We start from the raw sequence: 26,814 nt of genomic DNA, 5'->3' as shown, positions 1-26,814 counted from the left end.
AAGATACAAAAGCCTGAAGGCACGTACCACCAGGCTCAAGGACAGCTTCTATCCTGCTGTTATAAGACTATTGAACAGTCCCCTAGTATGATAAGATGGACTCTTGACCTCACAAACTACCTCATTATATGACCTTGCACCTTATTGTCTGCCTGCACTTTCTCTGTAACTGTAACACTTTATTTTGCATCCTGTATTATTTTCCCTTGTACTACCTCAATGCACTGATGTGATGAAATGATCTGTATGGACGGCATGCAAAACAAAGTTTTTCACTGTACCTCGGTACATCTGACAACAATAAACCAATTTACCAAGAAACTTCCATTTGTAAATCAGCAGCTTTTCCCCTACCACTGAGCCATGCACAAATGGGTCAAAAATCAACTGCTGTAAAATATCCATTCCTCGAACCCCCGTCACTGCTCTTCACAGAATTATAGGGTCATGCAGCCCAGAAACAGGCCCCTCAGCCCACTATGTCCATGCTGAGCATCAAGGTACATCAACTACACTCAACCCATTTGCCGGCACTTACTTGGTCTGTGGCCTTCCCTGCCCTGGTGATTCAAGTGCTCATCCAGATACTTCTTAAACGCTGTGAGAGTCTCTGCCTCCACCATCCCCTCAGGCAGTGCGATCCAGAGTCCAACCCCTCCCCTCCTCCCCCCCCCCCCCAGTTAAAAAACTCTTCCTCAGATCCCTTTTAAATCTTTCACCCCCCACCTTACATTTATGTCCTTTGATTTTATATGTCTCTTGTCATGGGGAGAAGTACCTTGCTTTCCACCTTATCTAACCCCCTCATAACTTTGCACACCTCTCTCAGGTGCCACCTCAGCCTCCTCAGCTCCAGGGAGAACAGACCCAGCCTCTCTGGCCTCTCCTCGTCACTGAAACACTCTACCCCAGGCAACCTCCTGGGGAATCTCCTCTGCACCCTCTCCAGTGCAGTCACCTCCTTCCTGTAGTGTGGTGACCAGAACCGCATACAGTTCTCCAGGTGCAGTCTCACCAGTGGTTTATAAAGTCGTAACTTTATTTGACTCCCTTTGCCACTTTATCTGGGTGTATTTGAAATCTTCCTCAATTCTCTCTGCTCTGGTCTTCTTAGAATATAAGGAACACAAGACAGTAGGAGCAGGAGTAGGCCACTCACACCTCAAGCCTGCCCTGTCATTCAATATGATCATGGCTGATCGACCCCAGGCCTTGTCTCCCCTTTTGTGCCTGCTCCTACCTCCCTCAATTCCTGATCTTTCAAAAACCTTTCTACCTCCTTTTTTTCTCCCCCCAGTGACCTAACCTCCACCACCCTCGGGGTTAGAGAATTTCAGAGATTCACACCCTCTGCGAGAAGCTGTTCCTGTGCACTTCTCAATATTTTGTAACTACGTCCCTTCATTCGTGACTCTCCTGCCGGTGGAGACAGCTCAACATATACTGTGTCATGTCCCATCAGGATCTTAAGTCATGGAGTCATACAGCATGGAAACAGGCCCTTCAGCCCAACTCATTCATGTTGACCAAGATTCCCATCCAAGCCAGTCCCATTTGCCCACGTTTGGCCCATATCCCTCTAAACCTTTCCTGTCCACGGACCTGTCCAAGTGCCTTTTAAATGTTGTTAATGTACCTGCCTCAACCACTTCCTCTGGCAGCTCGTTCCATTTACGGACCACCCCCGGGTGAAGAAATTACCCCTCAGGTCCCTATTAAATCTCTCCCCTCTCACTTTAAACCTATACCCTTGACTCTCCAACCCTCTAGTAGGCCATTCAGCCCCTCAGACCTACCCCAATAATAGGTTCGGATGATACATCAGCACTTTCCGTCCAATCCCCCAGTTCCTTGATTCCCATTCAGTTTCACGCTTGAATATCCTCAATGACGGAGACCTCCAACCCTCTTGCAAAGGAATGGGGGAGTCCTAGACATGGTTCCAGTCCTTCACTGCACCTGTGCACACATGGACTTGTGCATGTGACAATAAACTCGACTTGACTTGACATCCTGCCCCATCTGTGGTACCTGCCAGTCCCACCTACCTCAGAACTTATCAAAGCCCCACTGAACAAGAGAGGAAACAAGTCAAGAGGGAACAGAGAGACCTAGGAGTGCAAGTGCACAGTTCGCTGAAAGCGGCACAAGTAGATAAGGTGGTGAAGAAGGCATTTGGCACACTGGCCTTCATCAGTCAGGGCACTGAGTCTAGGAGTTGGAGAAGTTATGTTGCAGTTATATAACTTGGAGGATTGTGTACAGTTCTGGTCACCCTGTTATAGGAAAGATGTTATTAAACTAGAAAAAGTGCAGAAAAGATTTATCAGGATGTTGCCTGGACTTGGGGGCCTGAGTTACAAGGAGAGGTTGTGTAGACTAGGACTTTATTCCCTGGGACGTAGGAGATTGAGGGGTGACCTGATAGAGGTGTATAAGATCATGAGGGGCACAGACAGGGTGAAAGCACACAGTCTTTTTCCCAGGGAGGGGCTGTTAAAAACAAGAGGGCATAGGTTTAAGATCAGAGGCGAGAGATTTAAAAGGGACATCAGGGGCAGCTTCTTCACACAAAGGGTGGTGCGTATTTGGAATGAGCTGCCAGAAATTGTGGTTGAGGTGGGCATATTTAAAAGCCATCTGGATAGGAGAGGTTTCGAGGTCTTTGGGCCAGACGCAGGCGGTCGGGACTAGCTCGCTGGGCGACACGGTCGGCATGGACGAGTTGGGCTGAAGGGCCTGTTTCTGTGCTGTATGACTCTTTAAGTCACCCTGGGGTGCTGGAAGAAGCAGACAGAAGGAGTGCTCATTGTCAGAAGTGGTGCCCTTCAGATGAGACACTAATCCACTTGTCTCTCAGAGACCCCACAGCACTACCTTGAGGAACTGGGTGATAACATACTCCAGCCAGCATTCCCTGAGACAGATGATCTGGTGTCTCCCATGGTGCTGCTTGTGGCTTGTTGCTGTGTGGAAGTTCACAGCTTCACATTCAATGCATTAGTGACAGCTCAATGAAAGAAACACCTCACTAGCTTTGGAAAGTCCTGTGGCAGTGACATGAAGTATATAACTGCAAGTCTGTACAAAACTTTGGCGCAACACGTAAAATGCTGGAGGAACTCATCAGGACAGGCAGCATCTATGGAGGGAAATTAACAGTCGATGTTTCAGGACAGTCGTCTGTTTATTTCCCTCCATAGATGCTGCCTGACCTGCTGAGTTCCTCCAGTATTTTGTGTGCGTTGCTCCAGATTCCAGCGTCTGCAAAATCTCTTGTGTCTCTGTACAAAACTTTGGTTCAGCCGCACCTGGAGTATTGTGCGCTGTTCTGGTCACCCCATTACAGGAAGGGTGTGGAGGCTTTGGAGAGGGTGCAGAGGAGGTTCACCAGGATGCTGCCTGGATTAGAGGATATGAGCTATAAGGAGAGGTTGGACAAACTTGGGTTGTTTCCTCTGGAGCATCGGAGGCTGAGGGGAGACCTGATAGAAGTCTATAAAATTATGAGCGGCATAGATAGGGTAGACCGTCAGTGTCTTTTACCCAGGGAAGAAATGTCAAATACTAGAGGGCATAGCTTTAAAGTGAGAGGGGGGACGTTTAAAGGAGATTTGTGGCAATGTTTACACAGAGAGTGGTGGGTGCCTGGAACAGGCTGCCAGGGGTGGTGGTGGAGGCAGATAGATGGTCTCCACCACACCCTGGGCAGGCACATGAACAGGCAGGGAACGGAGGAACGTGGATCACGTGCAGGCAGGTGGGGTTTAGTTTAATTTGGCAGCATGGTCAGCACAGGCATGGTGGGCCGAAGGGCCTGTTCCTGGGCTGTTCCATGTTCCTCTGGGAAAGGAAGGCAAGAGCGACGGTGAAGCTATTGGAAGGAGACCAAAGTTTCCATGGCAACACTCCAATGACATGATTAAACACTTGGTCACACTGTGCTTCAGCCACACTCCTCTGGTTAAACACTGCATTCTACATCTCCTTCAACAGCTAATCATGTCTGGTCCCTCTCCCTTCCCCTCCCCACCTGCAGTGTTACAAGGGTGGATGAAGGGGTCCCATGGATGGGTGTTTGAGTTGCCCCAGGAAGGAATGGCAGTCAAATATGATGGGGGGCGGTGGGGTTGAGGAGGGTGGTGGGGACTTTACCTTCTACCTCACCTCTTGCAGCCCCTCCCAGTGGGCCACATCTGCTGACGTCGTAGCTCTATGGCGCACAGCAAGATCCCACCAAGGGAACGCCCTGGCGATATCGCACCCCATTGATTATTCAGATAGTGGGAACCAAGTGTAATATATCCAAGTCTGCTGATGACACTTGCTGGGTGGCTGTGGGGCTTGTGATGGAGGAAACACAGCAGCCAATTTTCGCACGGCAAGATCCCGCAAGCATGCACGTCCACGAGATCTGCTTTCTATTAACACCAGGGTGGGGAACAAATAGTGGCCAGGGCACCAGGGGCCGTGGGGATCTCTCCCACCACCCGAGGGCATTCGGCCTCAGTACCACCCTACAGCGCCTGGGGTGGGATCTGAACCCCTGACCGACTGAAGCAGAGCTGCAAGTGGGAGCAGGAATTTGTAATTGGGGAAGTGTGGCCTCGCCTCACAAACATCAGTGAAGGTTGATCTGGAATCAAGAAGTATTGGAAAAGGAATGGTGAAACACTCTAGAACACAGCTAACGTAGGAGGTCCACTGTAGCATAGATAAAATGCAAAGGGTTGGCCTGTAGATACCATGGGTAACGAGGAACGTGAGTGGAAGATATGCATATAACAGTAGGGAGGTGTTGATGCAAGTTTACAGGGCGCTGGTGAGACCGCACTTGGACCACTGGGTTCAATTTTGGTCTCCATGTTTTAGGGAAGGTACAGATTAAATCTCCAATCATCTGCAATCTGATGGCACTCCTATTCGACTTATCAGGGCCATAAGGCAATAAGATATAGGAGCAGAATTAGGCCATTCAGCCCATCGATCTTGGCTGATCATTTTTAACCACATTCTCCTGCCTTCTCCCCGTAACCCTTTACCTCCTCACCAATCAAGAATCTATTAATCTCTGCCTTAAATACACCCAATGACTTGGCCTCCACAGGCGTCTGTGGTAATGAATTCCACAGATTCACCACCCTCTGGCTGAAGAAATTCCTCCTCATCTCAGTTCTAAAGAGATGTTCCTTTATTCCAAGGCTGTGCCCTCGGATCCTGGACTCTCCCACTGATGGAAACATCCTCTCCATGTCCACTCTATCTAGGCCTTTCAATGAGATCCCCCCTCATCCTTCCGAACATCAAGTACAGGCCCAGAGACATCAAACACTCCTCATACGTTAACCCTTTCATTCCTGGGATCGTTCTTGTGAACCTCCTCTGGACCCTCTCCAGGGCCAGCACATCCTTCCTTAGATACGGAGCCCAAAATCGCTCACAATATTCCAAATGTGGTCTGACCAATGCCTTATAAATCCTCAGCCTTACGTAGAGTCAGGGTCATACAGCATGGAAACAGGCCATTCAGCCCAACTAATCCATACCGACTGTTGCCCAGCGAGCTAGTCCCATCCGCCTACATTTGGCCTATTCCCCTTTAAACCTCTCCAACTCATGGACTTATCTAGATGTAGCTAACGTGTCCACCTCAACCACTATTTCTGGCAGCTCATTCCAAATACGCACCACCCTTTGTGTGAAGAAGCTGCCTTGCTTTGATGTTCTAGCCCTGGTTCCTGCACTCTCTTTAAACCCAGCGGGGCCCCAGTTGCTGCAGACCGTGTTCTGAAGGAACTCCCAAATCTCGAGGGTATCGACCCAAAATGTGGACAAATTAAATCCCCCCTCAGTCTCTCTGTTCCACAGGACACAACTGCAGCCCAGACAGTCCCTCCTCATGATAAGTAGGCCTGACAAGTAACCCTCACTCTCCCTCCCGTGCAGTCACTCCCCTCCTGCAGTGTGGTGAACAGAACCATCCCTGGTGCTCCAGCTGTGGTCTGGAAACTGGCTTCCACTGTCCCCACACAGCCTCCTGGCCCCTGCGCTCCGTGTCTTGATTGATAAAGGTAAGTCTGCCCGTGCTGCCTTCACCACCTTATCCACACACCCTGTGCAGACAGGAAACTGTGGACATGCACTCCCAGAGCCCACTGCAAGTGTGTCAGAGTCTGCAGGGAGGGTGTCAGTACTTAAAGGGGGTCCCTGGGAGTGTGTCAGTGTTTACAGGGGGTCCCGGGGAGTGTGTCAGTATTTACAGGGGGTCCCAGGGAGTGTGTCAGTATTTACAGGGGGTCCCAGGGAGTGTGTCAGTATTTACAGGGGGTCCCAGGGAGTGTGTCAGTATTTACAGCGGGTCCCGGGGAGTGTGTCAGTATATAAAGGCGGTCCCAGGGAGTGTGTCAGTATTTACAGGGGTCCCAAGGAGTGTGTCAGTATTTACAGGGGGTCCCAGGGAGTGTGTCAGTGTTTCTGTCCGGGGAGTGTGTTTACCAGCAGTGTGACAACATTCCCAGTAATATTGCACCAGATCCAACTTCCCCAAAGCCTGTCCCGACAGCTGCCGAGGCGTTCGGTGGAGGTGGGTCTGGTGTCCATGCCACTAACGTTGCCCAACCACTTCCCTGTTACCGCAGCCTCAGTGTCCATACTGACAGCCGCCCCAGTCCTGGGAAAGAGCTGCCAGTTTTGTCTGGGCACCACACTGAGGGGCCCCCGTCGCCTCCCATCCCTTGGGCAGGTTGGAGGGAGAGAGAACTGGAGCAGGGTCACACCAACCCTGGGAGCAAAGGTCCTCCTCATCTCCCCCTCCAAGTCAGTGACCTCTGCATGTTGATCTTGCTTAGGGCAATACCACCTGTTTCAGCCTCAGCAGCCAACATAATCAAAGACCCCACCCAACCCGGACATTCTCTCTTCTCCCCCCTCCCATCGGGCAGAAGATACAAAAGCCTGAAAGCACGTACCACCAGGCTCAAGGACAGCTTCTATCCTGCTGTTATAAGACTATTGAACGGTCCCCTAGTCCGATAAGATGGACTCTTGACCTCACAATCTACCTTGTTATGACCTTGCACCTTATTGACTGCCTGCACTGCACTTTCTCTGTAGCTGTGACACTATATTCTACATTCTTGTTTTACCTTGTACTACCTCAATGCACTGTGTAATGAATATACAATTGGTGTGCAAGACAAGTTTTTCACTGTACCTCGGTACAAGTGACAATAATAAACCAATTCCAATTCCGATTGCAGATTTACACTCCTCGGTTAAATCTGCCCTCCATGGGATAGGAAAAGGTCCTCAAGGAGCTGAATGTCCCACTCCTCCTTGTCTCCCCAACTCTGCATTTTGCTGCCTCAAGCAAAGAGTTTCTCAACAAATGTTTCGATAACGTTGGTCACACACGTGAGACTCAATCTCTGTATTTGCTTTACAAGGTGTTTATTGTACATAATTTACTCCTGTTCGACAGCTGCCTGGTGCATCATTCCAGCTCCTTCAAACATAAAACCACTGCGATCCGCAGTATGACTCATTGCAGCTGCCAGCAAATACAATTACCATATCTCGCCGAATATTCCGTGCACCTCCTTCCCAAGGTTGGGTGGGGGCAGGATGCACCTTATACAGAAAACTTCACGACTCCTTACAGACATTGGCTTTCAACAACGTCTTCCCCCAAACACGGTTCCCTCACCCAAACCTCAGTGCTGTCGTTTAATGGGCAACAAAACCTTCCCGGATCTCTTCCAATTCCGGTCTCCCAATCATCCCTGCACCCCTGGCCGCCATGTCTTTAGCTGCCTGGACCCCGAGGTTCAGAATTCTGTCCCTAAACTGAGAATTCCCACCTCTGAGATGATCCTTAAAACCGACTACTCTGACTAAGTGTTTGTTACCTGAGCTATGTCCCTGGGAGATCCTGAGAAGCCCATGAAGATGTTCTGCTATGTTCAGGCTGCATGGGGTATGGCAGCCTTGTGGTTAAGCTACAGGGCCAGCGGCAGCAAAAGCACAGGGATCACCACGCCCTGGAAGTTGCCCTCCAAGCCCCACACCACCCTGACTTGGAAATATCTCGCCATTCCTTCACCATCACTGGGTCAAAATCCTGGAACTCCCTCCCCAACAGCACCTTCATCAGAAGGACTGCAGCAGTTCAAGAAGGTGGCTCCTTCCCCACCTTCTCAAGGATTCAAAACAAGATGCCATTAACTCAAGGAGCTTGCAATAACTTGTCTTAACATGAAGGAGAACTCAAGTTCAGGCAAGCTCTGCAAATACTCAAGCCTCACACCCTGTTCATTTGTAATCCACCCCCACAATGTGGTGTAACCGGAGTGAACTCAGCCCCATGTTGTTACAAGAACAACCTTTCACAACACTATTCATGCCAGCTGTTGTAATTATCTATACTAGCCCCATTTACCCGTATTAGGTCTGTAGTCTTCTATATCTTGGTGATTCAAGTACTTGTCTAGTTACTTCTTACATGCTGTGAGATTCTCTACCTCCACCACCCCCTCAGGCAGTGTGTTCTAGATACTAACCACCCTCTGGGGGAAAAATCCCCCCTCAGATCACTTCTAAATCTCTTGCCTCTTTTACCAATGTCCTCTGGTTTTAGATTCCACCAGAGGAAAAGGATTCTGACCGTCTACCCTATCAGAATCAGATTTATTATCACTGGCTTAGATGACGTGAAATTTGTTTTGTGGCAGCAGTACAGTGCAAAGACATAAATCACCATAAATTACAAAAATAAATAAATAGTGCAATAAAAAAGGAATAACGAGGTAGTGTTCATGGGTTCATGGACTGTTCAGAGGGCAGAAGGAAAGAAGCTGTTCCTAAATCGTTGAGTGTGGGTCTTCAGGCTCCTGTACCTCCTCCCCAATGGTAGGAACGAGAAGAGGGCATGTCACGGTTCTAACCACCTCATAATTTTGTGCCCCTCTATCGGGTCACCCCTCAGCCTCCTTCGCTCCAGGGAAAACAAGCCCAGGCTGCCCAATTTCTCCTGACAAACGCTCCAATCCAGGCAACGTCCTCGTGAATCCCCTCTGCACTTTCTCCAGTGGAATCACAACCTTCCTACAGTGTGGTGACCAGAACTGCACGCAGTGCTCCATGTGTGGTCCAACCAGCGTTTTGCAAAATGGCAGCATGATGTCCCAGCTCTTATATTCCGTAGGCTAAGACGTTTGTCCCTGGAGTGTAAGAGGGTGAGGGGTGATGCTATGAGGCTTATTAAATCATGAGGAGCATCGATAAGGTGGATGGTCACAATCTTTTCCCGAGGGTAGTGGCATCTGAAACTAGAGGGCATGGGTTTAAGATGAGAGGGGAAGGATTTACAGGGGTGCAGCATTCCAGCCCTGAAGGCCCTTCAGCCCACTATGCATGTGCTAGCGGTTTGGAAGAGAATTAACCTCAGTTTTCCCTCCCTGTTACTGAGAAAGAAAACCGAATGTGCCAGCACAGTGTGTGCTTGCAATGGTAGGTGAGAGATTGAATTACAGCACATTGCCTTGTTTTATCTGATACTTATTCATTGCAACAAGCATGTGGAGGAGGAAGCTATTAATTAGGGAGCAGCGCAGAGTGTGCTGTAAAGAGAGAGGGAGACTGAGAGGCGAACAGTAGCAGTGGCTGTTTTTACTGAGAAATCCTGAGTGTAGGCACCCCACAGTAACAGGGAAGTCAGCTGGAGAATATGTAACCCTCCTCGCTGCCTACAGCTCTGAACACTCCTTGACTACAAGGTGAAGCAACCTTCACATCACAGCTCTGCACGTCACGAAAACCAGCATCCGCTCCATGGACTCTGTCTCCACGTCCCGCTGCCTCGGTAAAGCACCCAACATAATCAAAGATGCCACCAACCCTGTTCCAGGCACTCTCTGTAGAAACTTGCCCCACACACCTCCTTTAAACTTTCCCCCTCTCACCTTAAATGCATGTCCTTGACATTTCTACCCTGGGAAAAAGATTCTAACTGTCTACCCTATCTATGCCTTTAATTATCGAACATTCTCTCTTCTCCCCTCTCCCATTGTGCAGAAGATACAAAAGCCTGAGAGCACGTACCACCAGGCTCAAGGACAGCTTCTATCCTGCTGTTATAAGAGCATTGAACAGTTCCCCAGTACGATAAGATGGACTCTTGACCTCACAATCTACCTCATTATGACCTTACACCTTATTGTCTGCCTGCACTGCACTTTCTCTGTAACTGTAACACTTTATTCTGCATTCTGTCATTGTTTTCCCTTGTACTACCTCAATGTACTGATGTGATGAAATGATCTGTATGGATGGCATGCAAAACTAAGTTTTTCACTATACCTTGGTACATGTGACAATAACAAACCAATTTACCAATGTAAAGTTCTCACACAGAACATACGACACAATTTGGCCAGATTTGACACAGGGACTGCATTAGTCCCGTAACTGCACTATGTAATGAATTGACCTGTACAATCGGTACGCAAGACAAGTTTTTCACTGTACCTCGGTACAAGTGACAATAATAAACCAATACCGACACCAATACCAATCTTGCTGCTCCTGTCCCAGGGCACTGCCAAATTTCCCCTCCAAATATTCCTCTGGTTCCCTTTGGGAAGTTCCTGTTTCCACCACCCTGTTTGGACAGTACGTCCCAGATTAGCGGCTGTATAGAACATAGAACACAGAACAGCACAGCACAGCACAGCACAGGCCTTTCGGCCCACCATGTCTGTGCCGAGCACGATGCCAAATTAAAATAATCCCTTCTGCCTGCACCTGATCCATATCCATGTATGTGTAAACGATCTCCAGTTACCTCTTATTTATTCTGTAGAGTATCATGATTTGCCCCACTGATGAGGAAATAGAGTTATACAGCACAGAAACAGGCCCTTCGGCCCAACTCGTCCATGCTGACCAAGTTGCCGAACTGAGCCAGTCCCATTTGCCTGCATTTGGCCCATATCCCCCTCAACCTCTCCTATCCATGTACCTGTCTTTTAAACATTGTAATCATCTGACACATCCTCTGGCAGCTCATTCCATGTACCCACCACCCTCTGGGTGGGAAACATTCCGCCTCAGATGCCCTTTAAGTCTTTCCCCTCTCATCTATGCCCTCCAGTTTTAGAGTCCCCTACCCTGGGGAAAAGGCAGTGACCATTCACCTTATCCATGCCCTCTAGTCTTGGACTCCCCTACCCTGGGGGAAAAGACCGTGACCATCCACTATCTACACCATTCATGATTTTATAAACCTCTAGTCACCCCTCAGCCTCCTTCGCTCCAGGGGAAACAGTCCCGGCCTGTCCAGTCTCTCCTCTTAACTCAAGCCCTCCAGTCCCAAAAAATGGCAGAGAAATTAAACAAGTATTTTGCATTTCTCTTCATGGAAGAGGATGCAGAAAGCCTCCAGAAATGGAGAACAGGTGTGGGGGTGGGTGAGAAGTTGAAAGGGATCAGATTATTGAGGAAATAATTATGGAGGGACCAATGGGACTGATTAACAGACAGAAGATAGAGAGTGGGAATAAACGGGCCACCCTCATTGGATGTGACCACTGGGGTGTGACGGAGATCAGTTCTGTTCTGATTATTCAGATGGGGGAACCAAGTGTAATATAGCCAAGTCTGCTGAAGACACATGCTGGGTGGCTGTGGGGCTGTGATTAGATGCAGAGAGGCTTCAGACTGAACGAGTGAAAGACGACTTGGAAGACCAAACCAATGTGGAACGGTCAGCCACTGTGACGGAAGGATAGAAAAGTGGAGTAATTGCGAAGTTGGGAATTTGCAAAGTGTTGGTGATCAGAGGAACTGAGAGTCCTTTCCAAATGAATCATTGAAAATTAACATGTTGCAGGCAGTTTCAGAAGGGAAACCACACATTAATCTCTACTGAGGCATAGACAGGGTAGATAGAGTCTTTTTCCAAAGGTGGAAATGTCAAATACTAGAGGGTGTAGGTTTGTGAGAGAGAGGAAGTTTAAAGGAGATGTGCAGGGCAGGTTTTTTTACACAGAGCGTGATGGGTGGCTGGAGTGGGGGTGGAGGCAGGTACGATAGTGGCGTTTGAGAGGCTTTTAGTCAGGCACATGAACAGGCAGGAAATGGAGGGATGTGGACCATGTGTAGGCAGATAGGTTCGGTTTAAATTGGCATCATCTGGGTTTACATAGAGACTGTGGGCCGGAAGGTCTGTTCCTGTACTGATCTATGTTCTATTGTGAGAGGATTTGAGTGTAAGAGACATTTTGCTGAAATTCTATCGACCCCTGGGGAGGTGTACAGGTCTGGTCACCCTACAGAAGGAAGCACGTACTTGTGGTGAAGCAAGTGCAGTGAAGGTTCACCAGATGGATTCTTGGGTTGGGGGGTTTGTCTTATGAAGAGAGATTATGCAGACTGCACCTGCACTCTCCAAAGTTCAGAAGAATCAGAGGTGATTTTGTTGAAACGTACAAATTTCTTATGGGGCTTGACTGGGGAGATGTGGAGATGACGTTTCCCCTGACTGGAGTGCTCTGAACCAGGGATCAGCATCTCAAAATGATGCAACACACAAACTGCTGGAGGAATTTAGCGGGTCAGTCAGCATCCGTGGAGGGAAATGCATAGCCGACCTCCACACATGTTGTTCGACCCACTGCCTTCATCCAGCGCTTTGTGTGTTGCTCCAGATTCCAGCCTCTGTAGTCTCTGGTGTCTCAAACTGAGGGGAAGGCCAGTCAGGACGGAGATGAGGAGAAATTTCTTCACCATGAGTGTGGTGAATCTTCAAAATTCTCCAGTGGTTGTGAAGGCTGTAGGGTCCAGGGAAGGTTAAAGTGGGATCGTGGGATGTAGGGACTGGGAGAATACACAGTAGGGAAAGGATGTAGGGGCCGGAGGGGGTTACAGAGACGGGGAGGGGTGTAGGGGCCGGAGGGGGTTACAGAGACAGGGAGGGGTGTAGAGGCCGGAGGGGGTTACAGAAATAGGGAGGGGTGTAGTGGCTGGAAGGGGTTACAGATAGGGTGGGGTGCAGGGGCTGGAGGGGGTTACAGAGTCAGGGAGGGGTGTAAGGGCCAGAGGGGGTTACAGAGACAGGGAGGGGTGTAGGGGCCGGAGGGGGTTACAGAGACAGGGAGGGGTGTAAGGGCCGGAGGGGGTTACAGAGACGGGGAGGGGTGTAGGGGCCGGAGGGGGTTACAGAGATGGGGAGGGGTGTACGGGCCGGAGGGGGTTACAGAGACAGGGAGGGGTGTAGGGGCCAGAGGGGGTTACAGAGACAGGGAGGGGTGTTGGGGTCAGAGGGGGTTACAGAGACAGGGAGGGGTGTAGGGGCCGGAGGGGGTTACAGAGACAGGGAGGGGTGTAAGGGCCGGAGGGGGTTACAGAGACAGGGAGGGGTGTAGGGGCCGGAGGGGGTTACAGAAATAGGGAGGGGTGTAGTGGCTGGAAGGGGTTACAGATAGGGTGGGGTGCAGGGGCTGGAGGGGGTTACAGAGTCAGGGAGGGGTGTAGGGGCTTGAGGGGGTTACAGAGTCAGGGAGGGGTGTAGGGGCTTGAGGGGGTTACAGAGTCAGGGAGGGGTGTAAGGGCCGGAGGGGGTTACAGAGTCAGGGAGGGGTGTAGGGGTCAGAGGGGGTTACAGAGTCAGGGAGGGGTGTTGGGGTCAGAGGGGGTTACAGAGACGGGGAGGGGTGTAGGGGCCGGAGGGGGTTACAGAGTCAGGGAGGGGTGTATGGGCCAGAGGGGGTTACAGAGACGGGGAGGGGTGTAGGGGCCAGAGGGGGTTACAGAGTCAGGGAGGGGTGTAGGGGCCAGAGGGGGTTACAGAGTCAGGGAGGGGTGTAGGGGCCAGAGGAGGTTACAGAGTCAGGGAGGGGTGTAGGGGCTTGAGGGGGTTACAGAGACGGGGAGGGGTGTAGGGGCTTGAGGGGGTTACAGAGACGGGGAGAGGCAATACAACGGTGGAATTTTCAGATGAAGATGGAACTGGACCACCTGACCAGGAGGAAGTGAGGTCAGTGGGTTCAGGGTGCACATCTGGATCCAGATGGACAATTTCTGGGCCTGATTACAAAGAGCAGTGACTCATCTCCTGACGTTCGAAGCCTCTCCGCCATCTGGAAGGCACAAGTCAGCTGCCTGGGTGAGTGCGGATCCAACAAGTCCCAGGAAGATCGACACCACCCAGGACAAAGCAGCCCGCCCGATCAGCACCCCACCCACCATCCTAAACACCCCCTCCCTCCACCACCGGCGCACAGGGGCTGCAGTGTGCACCGTCTACACAACGCACTGCGGTTACTCACCCAGGCTACTCCGACAGCACCTCCCAAACCCACCTCCTCTCCCACCCAGAAGGACAAGGGCAGTGGGTACAGGGGAACACCACCACCTGCAGGTTCCCCTCCCAGTCACACACCGTCCCGACTTGGAAATATCTCGCCGTTCCTTCACCGTCACTGGGTCTAAATCCTGGAACTCCCTCCCCAACAGCACCGTGGGAGCCCCTTCACCAGAAGGACTGCAGCGGGTCAAGAAGGGGGCTCACCCCCACCTTCTCAAGGACAATTGGAGATGGGTGACACTGGGAGTGAATGGGTAAGGAAGCATTGAACATGATGCACACACGCCTTGCAGATAGTTTGATGAAATGAACAGCCTTGTGTCCTTATCTCACTCAAGCAGTTTGAAGAGACACTTCACTCCACACCACTGTTTGTTCTCATATCCTTATTGCATGTTTTGTTTCCTGTCATTTGGATGTGTAAATATTGCACTTGTTACCTGTTGTTAATAACAAGGTCCTTGTCCAAACCAGCACTTTCCAAATTGCTCACAGCAGAGAGGTCACACCCCGTCAAGACGTGCTGTCACCGGTAGGACACTGTCGGCTGTTCCCCATCCCCCTCAGCTTCCAGGGGGATTCGCATCAACCCAGTCATTTCAAAATACTCAGATTCTCCCAGGCTGGGGACAGCACAGGTCAGACACAGGGTGAAGCTCCCTCTACACCATCCCATCACACACTCCCGGGGTCAGACACAGGGTGAAGCTCCCTCTACACCATCCCATCACACACTCCCGGGGTCAGACACAGGGTAAAGCTCCCTCTACACCATCCCATCACACACTCCCGGGGTCAGACACAGGGTGAAGCTCCCTCTACACCATCCCATCACACACTCCCGGGGTCAGACACAGGGTGAAGCTCCCTCTACACCATCCCATCACACACTCCCGGGGTCAGACACAGGGTAAAGCTCCCTCTACACCATCCCATCACACACTCCCAGGGTCAGACACAGGATGAAGCTCCCTCTACACCATCCCATCACACACTCCCGGGGTCAGACACAGGGTAAAGCTCCCTCTACACCATCCCATCACACACTCCCAGGGTCAGACACAGGATGAAGCTCCCTCTACACCGTCCCATCACACACTCCTGGCGTCAGACACAGGGTGAAGCTCCCTCTACACCGTCCCATCACACACTCCTGGCGTCAGACACAGGGTGAAGCTCCCTCTACACTATCCCATCACACACTCCCGAGGTCAGACACAGGGTGAAGATCCCTCTACACCATCCCATCACACACTCCCGGGGTCAGACACAGAGTGAAGCTCCCTCTACACCATCCCATCACACACTCCTGGCGTCAGACACAGGGTGAAGATCCCTCTACACCATCCCATCACACACTCCTGGCTTCAGACACAGGGTGAAGCTCCCTCTACACCGTCCCATCACACACTCCTGGCGTCAGACACAGGGTGAAGCTCCCTCTACACCATCCCATCACACACTCCTGGCGTCAGACACAGGGTGAAGCTCCCTCTACACCATCCCATCACACACTCCTGGCGTCAGACACAGGGTGAAGCTCCCTCTACACTGTCCCATCAAGAACTCCTGTTACACACACTTCCAGAACAGGGAAAGTTGGTTAGACACAGATCAGAGCCCCTTCCTGAGCACAGCACCCCTTTCACAATTCCATGATGTGTTTTCTAAACCATAGACACTGTTGTAATGTAGGAAACACAGCCACATATTCTGCAATGTGGGAAACAGCAGAGTTGGTGACGTTGACTGAGAGAATTCACCAGAGTGAATTTATCTGCTTTACATCAAAAGAGCGGTCATGAGATTTCAACCACATTAGTTTAATTGTTCTTGCAATACAGCTCCTCCAACAGAACAGGACGTCCTGATCCTGGATTTGTTGGTCCCAATTCCCGGAATGGGACAAACATACATTCCTCCTGTCTCAGGCAAGAGAGAGACGATATAGAGTCATAGAGTTGTACAGCACAGGAACAGGCCCTTCGGCCCACTGCATCTATGCTGACTATCATGCCGATCCATACAAATCCAAAGCCTACAGTAATTCCGTCTCCCTCTGTGCCCTGCTCATCCCAGATGCATCTTAAATGTTTTTCCTGTTCCTGCCTCCACCATCTCCTCTGGCAGCTCATTCCAGACACCAGCTACTGTGTGTGAAACATTTTCCCCTCAGCTCCTCTTTAAACCTCCTCCCTCTCACCTTAAACCTATGACCTCTAGTTTTAGACACCCCCACCATGGAAAACAGACTCTGGCTATCTACTACATCTACACCTCTTCTGATATATAATCTCCATCATATCGCCTCTCAGCCTCCATCACGGAAACCAGCCTCCCCTCCATGGACTCTGTCTTCACTTCCCACTGCCTCAGTAAAGCAGTTAACATAATCAAGACCCCACCCACCCTGGACATTCTCTCTTCTCCCCCCTCCCATCAGGCAGAAGATACAAAAGCTTGAGAGCACGTACCACCAGGCTCAAGGACAGCTTCTATCCCACTGTTATCAGACTCTTGAACGGACCTCTCATACACTAAAAGGTGAATTCTTGATTTCCCAATCTACCTCACACATTGACGCAATCACAAAGAAGACACGCCAGCAACTCTACTTCGTTAGGAGTTTGAGGAGATTCGGTGTGTCGCCAAAGACTTTTGCAAATTTCTACAGATGTACAGTGGAGAGCATTCTGACTGGTTGCATCACCGCCTGATGTGGAGGCTCCAATGCACAGGATCGCAAGATGCTGCGGAGGGTTGTAGACTCAGCCAGCTCCATCACAGGCACAACCCTCCCCACCATCGAGGACGCCTTCAAGAGGCAGTGCCTCAAGAAGGCGGCATCCGTCACTAAGGACCCTCACCACCCGGGACATGTCCTCTTCTCGTTACTACTCAGGGACGAGATACAGGAGCCTGAAGACCCACACTCAATGATTCAGGAACAACTTCTTCCCTGCCGCCATCAGATTTCTGAACTGCCCATGAACCCATGAACACTATCTCATTATTCATTTTTTTTTGCATTGTTTATTTATTTTGCAATTTATAGCAGCACCATTCAACCAGATCATGAGTGATTCGATCTCGACCTCAGGTCCACTTTCCTGCCTGTTCCCCATGACCCTCGGCTCCCTCTCAGACCAAACACCTCTCAGTCTCCATCGCTGGCATCATCAATCACCAACTGCTCTCATAGAGTCATACAGCACGGAAACAGGCCCTTCGGCCCAAGTGGTCCATGCTGACCAAGATGCCCCATCCAAGCTAGTCCCATTTTCCCGTGTTTGGCCCATAACCCTCTGAACCTTTCCTATCCATGTAACTGTCCAAGTGTCGTAAATGTTGTTATAATACCTGCCTCAACCACTTCCTCTGGCAGCTCGTTCCACATACATACCACCGTTTGTGTAAAAATGTTGCCCCTCAAGTTCCTATTAAATCTTTCCCCCTCACCTTAAACCTATGCCCTCTAGTTCTTGATTCCCCAGCTCTGGGAAAGAGACTCTGCATTCACCCTATCGATGCCCCTCATGATGTTATACACCTCTATAAGGTCACCCCTCAGTCTCCTACACTCCAAGGAGTAAAGTGCTAATCTGTCCAACCTCTCTCTGTAACTTAGTCCCTCACGTCCTGGCAACGTCCTCATAAATCTTTTCTGCACTCTTTCCAGTTTAATCACGTCTTCTCTACGGCAGGGCGACCAAAACTGAACACAGTACTCCAAGTGTGGCCTCACCAGCGTCCCGTACAACTGCACCATGACCTCCAAACATTTATATTCAATGCCCTGACTGGTGAAGGCCAGCCTGCCAAAAGCCTCCTCGAGGGTGAATAATTCCAAAGATTTATTTTTCTCCGAGAAAAGATTCCTCCTCATCCCCATCTTAAATGAATATCTCCTCGTTCTGAGACTATGCCCCCTAGTTCCAGATACTCCCTGGGGAGTCATTCTCTCATCAACCCCCCTTAGAACCCCTCCTCTTCCATCGGGTAGAAGATACAGGAGCCTGAGGGCACGTACCACCAGACAGCTTCTACCCCACTGTGATAAGACTATTGAACGGTTTCCTTATACAATGAGATGGACTATGACCTCACGACCTACCTTGCTGTGACCTTGCATCTTATTGCACTGCACTTTCTCTGTAGCTGTGACACTTTACTCTGTACCGTATTGTTTTTACCTGTACTACCTCAATGCACTCTATACTGACTCAATGTAACTGCACTGTGTAATGAATTGACCTGTACGATCGGTATGCAAGACAAGTTTTTCACTGGACCTCGGTACAAGTGACAATAATAAACCAATACCAATATATAGTCATAGAGCCACATAGCGCAGAAACAGGCCCTTTGGCCCACCACGTCCATGCCAGCCATCATGTACCCATCTATACTAATCCTAGTGACCCGCATTTGGTCCGTAGACTTCTCTGCCTTGGTGATTCAAGTGTTTGTCTTGAGGCTTCTTAAATGTTGTGGGAGTCTCTGCCTCCACCACCCCCTCAGGGAGTGCCTTCCAGATTCCAACCCCCCCTCTGGGAGAAAAAATTCCTCCTCGGAACCCCTCTTACTCCTCAAGTCGTACCGTCTAGTCTTAGACACCTCTGCCAGGGGGAAACGTTTCCCACGATCTACCCTATCTGGGCCTCTTGTACTTCCGTACACCTCCATCTGGTTCCCCACTCAGCCTCCTCTGCTCCAAGGAAAACAATCTTTCCTTATAACTTATATGTTACATCCCAGGCAACATTCTGATGAAGTGACAAACCATCTGCTGGAGGAACTCAGCGGGTCGAGCAACATCTGTGGGAGGAAAGGAAACGCCGATAATTCCTTTCCCCACCACAGACGCTGCCTGACCCGCTGAGCTCCCCCGGCAGATTGCGTGTTGCTCCAGATTCCAGCATCTGCAGTCTCTTGTGTCTCCGTTCTGATCAATCCCTTCTGCATCCCCACGCTCTACAATTGCATCCTTTGCTTTTTGATACGTTTCAACGATCACATTTCATTCTAAATTCCAATGATCATAAGCCTCACTTGCTCCTCATATATAAGCCCCTCCATCCTGGAATCTATCCAGTGAACCTTCTCTCAACTGCCCCCACTACAGGTATTCCCCTCCACATGCTCACACTATCTAGATATGGTCTCCCCAGTACCCTGTATATTTCTGGCAAGACTTCCCTATGTCCATACTTCACCCTCTTGCAGCTGGGGCCAACATATCATCTGCCTTCCCAATTATGTACCACACCTTCATACCAGCTCTCTCTGTGCTCCACGTACGTGACACACATTTCCCCAGGTACAGTACATTCCACAGTCTCTTGCCACTTGAACAACATACTGTTTTCCTTTGCTTCCTGCCGGAGTAGAGAAGTCCACATTTCCCTTAATTATACTCCACCTGTCCACTAAATTAATCCATCAATACCCCAATGTAGTGTCCTCCTCACAGCCTACTCTTCCACTTGGTCTTGGTATTGGTCTTGGTTTATTATTGTCACATGTACTGAGGTACAGTAAAAAGCTTTTGTGTGCATCCAGACTGATCATGCCATACATAACTACATCAAGGTAGTAGAAAGGAAACAGAATGCAGAATAGAGTGTTACAGTTACAGAGAAAGTGCAGTGCAGGTTAACAGATAAAGTGCAAGGGCCATTGGGAGATCAAGAGTTCATCTTCTAGCATATGAGAGGTCCGTTCAAGAGTCTGATAACAGCGGGACAGAAGCTGTCCTTGAGCCTGGTGGTACGTGCTCTCAAGCTTTTGTGCCTTCTGCCCGATGGGAGGGGGGAGAAGAGAGAATGACTGGGGTGGGAGGGGTCCTTGATTATGTCGGCTACTTTCCCGAGGCAACGGGAAACGTAGACAGAGTCCATGGAGGGGAGGCTGGTTTGTGTGACGGACTGGGCTGTGTTCACAATTCTGTAATTTCTTCCATTCTTGGGCAGAGCAGTTGCAGTACCAAGCCATGATGCAGCTGGGTTGGATGCTTTTTATGGTGCATCTATAAAAATCAGCAGGAATCATTGCCTAAGGATCCTTGTATAACATCACTTGGACACAAGCCCTTAACTGTGAACATGTTTAGACTCCAGGGCTGTAAAACCAACAGGACTAATAGGACAACACATCCCTGACAGTGTGGGTCATTGGATGTTTTCTGACATTTGCCACCAAATATCTAATTTGCCAGAATGAAAGGGCTTACGTACGATGCGCGATTAGATTGTATTCATTGGAGTACAGAAGAATGAGAGGGGACCTCATAGAAACATTTCAAATATTGAAAGGACTGGACAGAGTAGATGTGGCTAAGTTGTTTCCCTTGGTGGGTGAGTCCAGGACTAGAGGGCACAGTCTTAGAATTAGAGGGTACCTGTTTAGAACAGAAATGAGGAGAAATTTCTTTAGCCAGAGGGTCGTGGATTTATGGAATTTGTTGCCACATACAGCTGTGGAGGTCCGATCATTGGGGGTGTTTAAGGAGGGGATTGATAGGTACCTAATTAGTCAAGGTATCAAGGGATATGGGGAAAAGGCCGGGAACTGGGGCTAGATGGGAGAATTGTTTAGCTCATGGTGAGGTAGCAGAGCAGACTCGACAGGCCGAATGACCTACTTCTGCTCCTTTGTCTTGTGATCTTGTGATCTAAACCAAAACCCTGGGCACAAGATATTTAGTTTAGTCCTTCACCAGAAATAGATGTCATGAGCAATGACAGCATTTATTGCCCATCCATAACTGCCCCTGAACTAAGGAGGCAGTTAAGACTCAGATTACCAACTACTTCAGGCTGAGTGGAATACTGCACTGGGGAGTGTTGTAGAACGGAGGGACCTAGGAGTACAAGTACATCGTTCCCTGAAAGTGGCGTCACAGGTAGACACTGTGGTGAAGAAGGATTTTGGCACGCTGGCCTTCATCAGTCAGGGCATTGAGTTTCTAAGTTGGAATGTTCTGTTGTAGTTGTACAAGGCGTTGCTATAGGAAAGATGCCATTGAGCTGGAAAGAGTGCAGAGGAGATTTACGAGGATGTTGCCGGGACTCGAGGGACTGAGTTATGGAGAGAAGTTGAGCAGGTTGGGACTTTTTCCGTTGGAGCATGGGAGAACGAGGGGTGATCTTATAGAGGTGTATAAAATCATGAGGGGCATAAGATAAGATAAGATTTCTTTATTAGTCACATGTACATCGAAACACACAGTGAAATGCATCTTTTGCGTAGAGTGTTCTGGGGGCAGCCCGCAAGTGTCGCCACACCTCCGACGCCAACATAGCGTGCCCACAACTTCCTAACCCGTACGTCTTTGGAATGTGGGAGGAAACCGGAGCACCCGGAGGAAACCCACACAGACACGGGGAGAACGTACAAACTCCTTACAGACAGTGGCCGGAATAGGGTAGGGCATAGGTAGGGTGAATGCACACAGCCTTTTTCCCAGGGTTGGGGAATCAAGAACTAGAGGGCACAGGTTTCAGGTGAGAGGGGAGAGATTTAGTAGGAAACTGAGGAGTAACTTTTTCACCCTGAGAGTGGTCAGTATATGGAACGAGCTGCCAGAGGAAGTGGTTGAGGCAGGTACATTAACAACATTTAAAAGGCACTTGGACAGGTACATGGATAGGAAAGGTTTAACAGGATATGAGCCAAATGCGGGCAAATGGGACTAGCTTAGGTGAGAACCTTGGTCGGCATGGACTAGTTGGGCTGAAGGGCCTGTTTTCTTGCTGTATGACTCTGATGACTCTGATATTCCAGAGCATGAGATCCTGAGACAGATTAACTGGTGATTCAGGAGACCGTGTCTTCCCAGCAGAGGATGCACAGGGAGCAGTCAGGGCCCAGTCAAACAACAAAATGGAACATTAATCAAAGCTGGCTGGTTGGAGTTGATCTCTTTAGCATGGGATCGGATGATTACAGAATAAATAGCAGCAAACAGCAGCAATCAGCAAGAAATAATTTTCTTCAGAGGAATAAAATCTCCCCAGAATCCAATGCAATCTCTGCTTTATCACGGCCTTAATCTATGTGCAATCGATCCGTTTACTGCTGATCGCAGTAACATGGTCTTCGCAGAGCCAATGGTATGCTAGTGGATATGGATAAAACTTGCAATAAAGCTGTCAATCCTCTGTTAACCCTTACCCCACTGAACCAAGCACCAGCTCTGTTTTGTTACACAATAACTCATAGCTTGAATAAGCAGTGACTCTGTACAATTACACAGCAAGCAGTTTTTACCCTGCTGATTAAACAGTGACTGCACAGTCACACAGTGCGTAACCCTCATCCTGAATAGACAGTGAATCTGTACAATGACACATTAAGTAATCCATACCCTGAATAAACAGCAATAGCATAGAATTACACAGTAACCCTTACCCCACTGAACAATCAGCAAGCAATCCTTACTCTTCCTCCTCACACAGACACAGTGCAAACAATTTCCACTCATATCCCATCTGTAAGTTCAGCAGACTTTGATTACTCTGTGGCCAAGAGGCAAGAACTCTAGTCATTCAGTCTCCCCACATCGGGGTCCCTCACACTGTGACCTCCTCTCCGTTCCCCAAGAGCCTCTGGAGGCTCCCCAAGAGTCGAACTGGAGCTGCTATGGCTGTCCACATCTGGGCATGGAATTATCCCCAAGCGTTCCCGTGGAAACCTTGCCAAAACTGTCTGCAGTTCTCCAGCTGAGACCTCGCCAGAAGCCTGCACAGTGGTAGTGAGACCTCCCTATAGCTGCCTCTCTGTGCAAGAGAACCATTTCTGATGAAGGCAGATGCATCAGAGAATGCAGATGCTGGAACCTGAAGCAAAACAAAAACCAAACTACTGGAGGAACTCAGCGGGTCGGGCGAAATGGACAGTCGATGTTTTGGGTCGAGACCCTTCAACTGGACCGAAAGGGTAGAGGGGAGATAGCTGGTATAAAGAGGTGAGGGGGAAGGTTTGGGGCAAGAGCTGGCAGGTGATAGGTGGATCCAGGTGAGGAGGGGGGATCGGCAGATGGAGCTGAGGGCACTTGAACTGGAAGAAGAGGAAGAGGAAACCCTGAGAGCTTCAAAATGAGTTTATTGTCAAATGCACAAGTATGGCGAGGTGCAGGTACAATGAAAAACTTGCTTGCAGCAGCATCACAGACACGTAGGTACGGACAGCGCATAGATTGAACAGAGGGTTATGGCAGATTCCCAAAGCAGAAGATATCTCCCAGATGTGGGCCAATCTGTGGCAGCTACAGTTAAATACAGTAGTGTGCAGCAGCATTTGGCAGTAGGATATGTTCATCATGGCCAAGGCACCATCCCTCTCCATCCACCTCTGGGCTCTGGCCTCCATCTGTACTGGATGGAGGCTTCACTGCTTCTTCATTCTATCTAGGTTCTTGCCCCTTGACTAACCTGACCCCCTCCCTTCACTTTAACCCCTTCCATCTGGTGGGAAATTGACCCACGCACTCACTCTCCAATCCTCTTGCAGAGCTGTTAGGGAAGGTCAGGGAGTGTGTGGAGCTCCAGAGAGCTGGGCTGGGGTGAGGTTACACTATGATCAGTCTGTCAGTGTATAAAATCATGAGGGGCATCGGCAGGGTCAGTCTGCACAGTGTTTTTCCCCAGGGTTGGGGAATCACGAACTAGAGGGCACGGGTTTAAGATGAGAGGGGAGAGGAACCTGAGGGGCAACTTTTCACCCAGAGGGTGGTCAGTGCATGGAACGAGCTGTCAGAGGAAGTGGTTGAGGCAGGTACACTAACAACATATGAAAGGTACTTGGACAGGTACATGGACAGGAAAGGTTTATGGGCCAAATGTGGGCAAATGGGACTGGCCTAGATGGGCATCTTGGTCGGCACGGACCAGTCGGGCCGAAGGGCCAGTTTCCGTGCTGTATGACTCTATGACCCAATGTGCCCCAGAGGCACAAGAGCGGGGGAACCACAGTGAGGGGGAGGAGGTGGTTTGAGTTTGGTAAACAGGCCTCTGGGGCTTCTCGTTAGTTGGTCCAATCAGCTGCCCTGCCAAGTCCGGGCTCAGGGGTGGACATGTCCACTGGAGGCAAATAGACACCTGAACTTCCTGGCCTCCTCCAACTCTGGGGGAAACTGGTGACCCAAACCCCCATGGGAACATTTGGGGGGAGGGGAGCCATTACATGTTAGGGAGCGTCCACAGAGACAGAGCAAGGAGACAGCCAATCGACTGTGTGAGACTCACCAACACTGGCTTCACCACTCTCTTGGCTGCAGAGTGGGGAGGGTCATGGGGGTGTGGGGGGACTTCACCCCCCCCTTCCAAACTCTCATCCACACCCCCACCGCCCCCCCAACCCAATTTATTCCAACTGGCTGCATTCCCAGGAGCCAGCTCGGATTCACGGGATCGTACCCAGCGGGGAGGACAGGGGTCAGGAGAGGTGGGGGGGGGGGGGAACGAAGAGGAGGGAGGAAGGAGGTGGAAAATGAGGTGGAGGAGGGGTGAGAGGAGCATGGGGAGTGAGGGTGGGAGGGAGAGAGAGGCTGGGGGGCTACGGGGGGGGTGTTGGTTGAAGGATTGTTACAGACAGTGACCCCATAAACAGAGGGCTGTGGCGAGGGGAGAGGGGGTGGCAGGGGCAGGGTATACAAGGCCAGCAGTGGCAGCACTCTGGGCCAGCGAAGGGTTAACCCCGTGTGCACTGCCTCAACCTCAATTACCCTCTGTTGTCTCCTGTCCCAAAGCCCACACCCCAGGACTGCAGACACAGGGGTGGGTGGGAGTCTCCCACACCGCTAACCGGGCTTCACTGGCCCCTGCTGCCTTCCCCTGTGCAGCACGCACACACACACACACACACACACACACACACACACACACACACACTCACTCACACACACACACACTCTCACACACACACACACACACACACTCACTCACACACAGACATCCACACACACAGACGCAAACACACACATACATAGACACACACACGAGCGCAGATATACACACACATGCATACACACACATACAGACACACACACACGTGCATACACACACACATAGGCACAGACACCCACATGCATACACATAGGTACAAACACACATAGACACACACACACAGACACACACACATATACACACATAGACACACACACAGAAGCAGACACACACACCCCACAAACACAGGCACACACACAACCCCCACACACAGACACACACAGATACATACACACATACACAGATACACACACAGACACAGATACACACACACAGGCACACAGACAGATACACTCACAGAAACAGATACACACATACATACACACACACACAGGAATGCACAGACATACAAACACACACACATAATCATAGACACACACACACACAGAGACTCACACACACACACAGATATACACGCACAGGCACACAGAGACACACACACAGGCACACGTACACACACACACAGATTTACACATACACATGTGTACATACACACACACATACATATACAGACACACACACACAAATATAATGACACACACATAAATAGATCGACACACACACACAAAGACATATACACAGAGACACTCAGACAGGCACACGCACACACACAGACCTGAACACACACACACACACACACGAACACACACACACACGAACACACACACACACGAACACACACACACACACACACAGACCTGAAAACACACACACAACTCAAACACACACCCAATTCGAAACCATCCTGGCTGTACACAATAAGACTGGAAGCCACCGCACTGCTTACCTGGACAGCAACAGACTGAGCTGGCTCACTCTCTGGTTTCACCGTGCCTTGCTGTCCTCGCCTGAAAGATTGAAAGAGTGCAATGAGGATGTGATGCAGTATTAGAACCATGCTTGCATACTGCTGCTGCTCTGCACTGCTTCAGCCTCTGCCTGCCCCTTGTTCTGCAACTCAACACACACACACACCCGCGCTCTCTCTCTCCCTCTCTCTCCCTCTCTCTCTCTCTTCCTCTCTCTCTCACACACACACGCGCACGCACACACACACACACACACACACACACACACACTCACACACACACACACACACACACACACACACAGTTTCCCAGCTCCCCAGTGAGACTGCACTTTACATATTAATGGGAGGATGGAGGGGTGAGGACAGGGGGAGGGGGCAGAACTATCAGTCCACACCTGCTCGGCCCCCAGCGATGGTGTGGGGCGGGTGTGAGGAAGCAGCCACCAGCTTTTGGCTGTCAAGGAAATTTATAAAAAGCCACAAAAATGGAATAAATATTCTAAAAGCCAGCTCCAGAGTGTCTGGGAGTCTGATAGGTCCTAATGCCCACTGATTCCACCCCAGCTTCGAGAACGGAAAGACTCAGCCAGGACGGGAAGTCCTTTGTAAATAAAGACCCAGATTCCAAACAGGAG

The 26,814-nt window shown here is 50.1% G+C and overlaps 1 protein-coding gene across 1 annotated transcript in view; it reads right to left on the bottom strand.

Moving 5' to 3' along the window:
• The window catches only part of LOC127576113 (cGMP-dependent 3',5'-cyclic phosphodiesterase), a 194,406-nt gene extending 167,952 nt beyond the window's left edge, over positions 1-26,454 (bottom strand). Inside the window, 1 exon segment of the mRNA XM_052026499.1 lies at positions 26,156-26,454. Coding sequence (XP_051882459.1) covers positions 26,156-26,266 — 111 coding nt within the window. The 5' untranslated portion in view covers positions 26,267-26,454.
• Positions 26,455-26,814: the final 360 nt, after the last annotated feature.

The sequence above is a fragment of the Pristis pectinata genome, chromosome 11, assembly GCF_009764475.1.
Source record: "Pristis pectinata isolate sPriPec2 chromosome 11, sPriPec2.1.pri, whole genome shotgun sequence".
Lineage (NCBI taxonomy): Eukaryota > Metazoa > Chordata > Chondrichthyes > Rhinopristiformes > Pristidae > Pristis > Pristis pectinata.
This window is presented reverse-complemented; position numbering and strand designations above follow the sequence as displayed.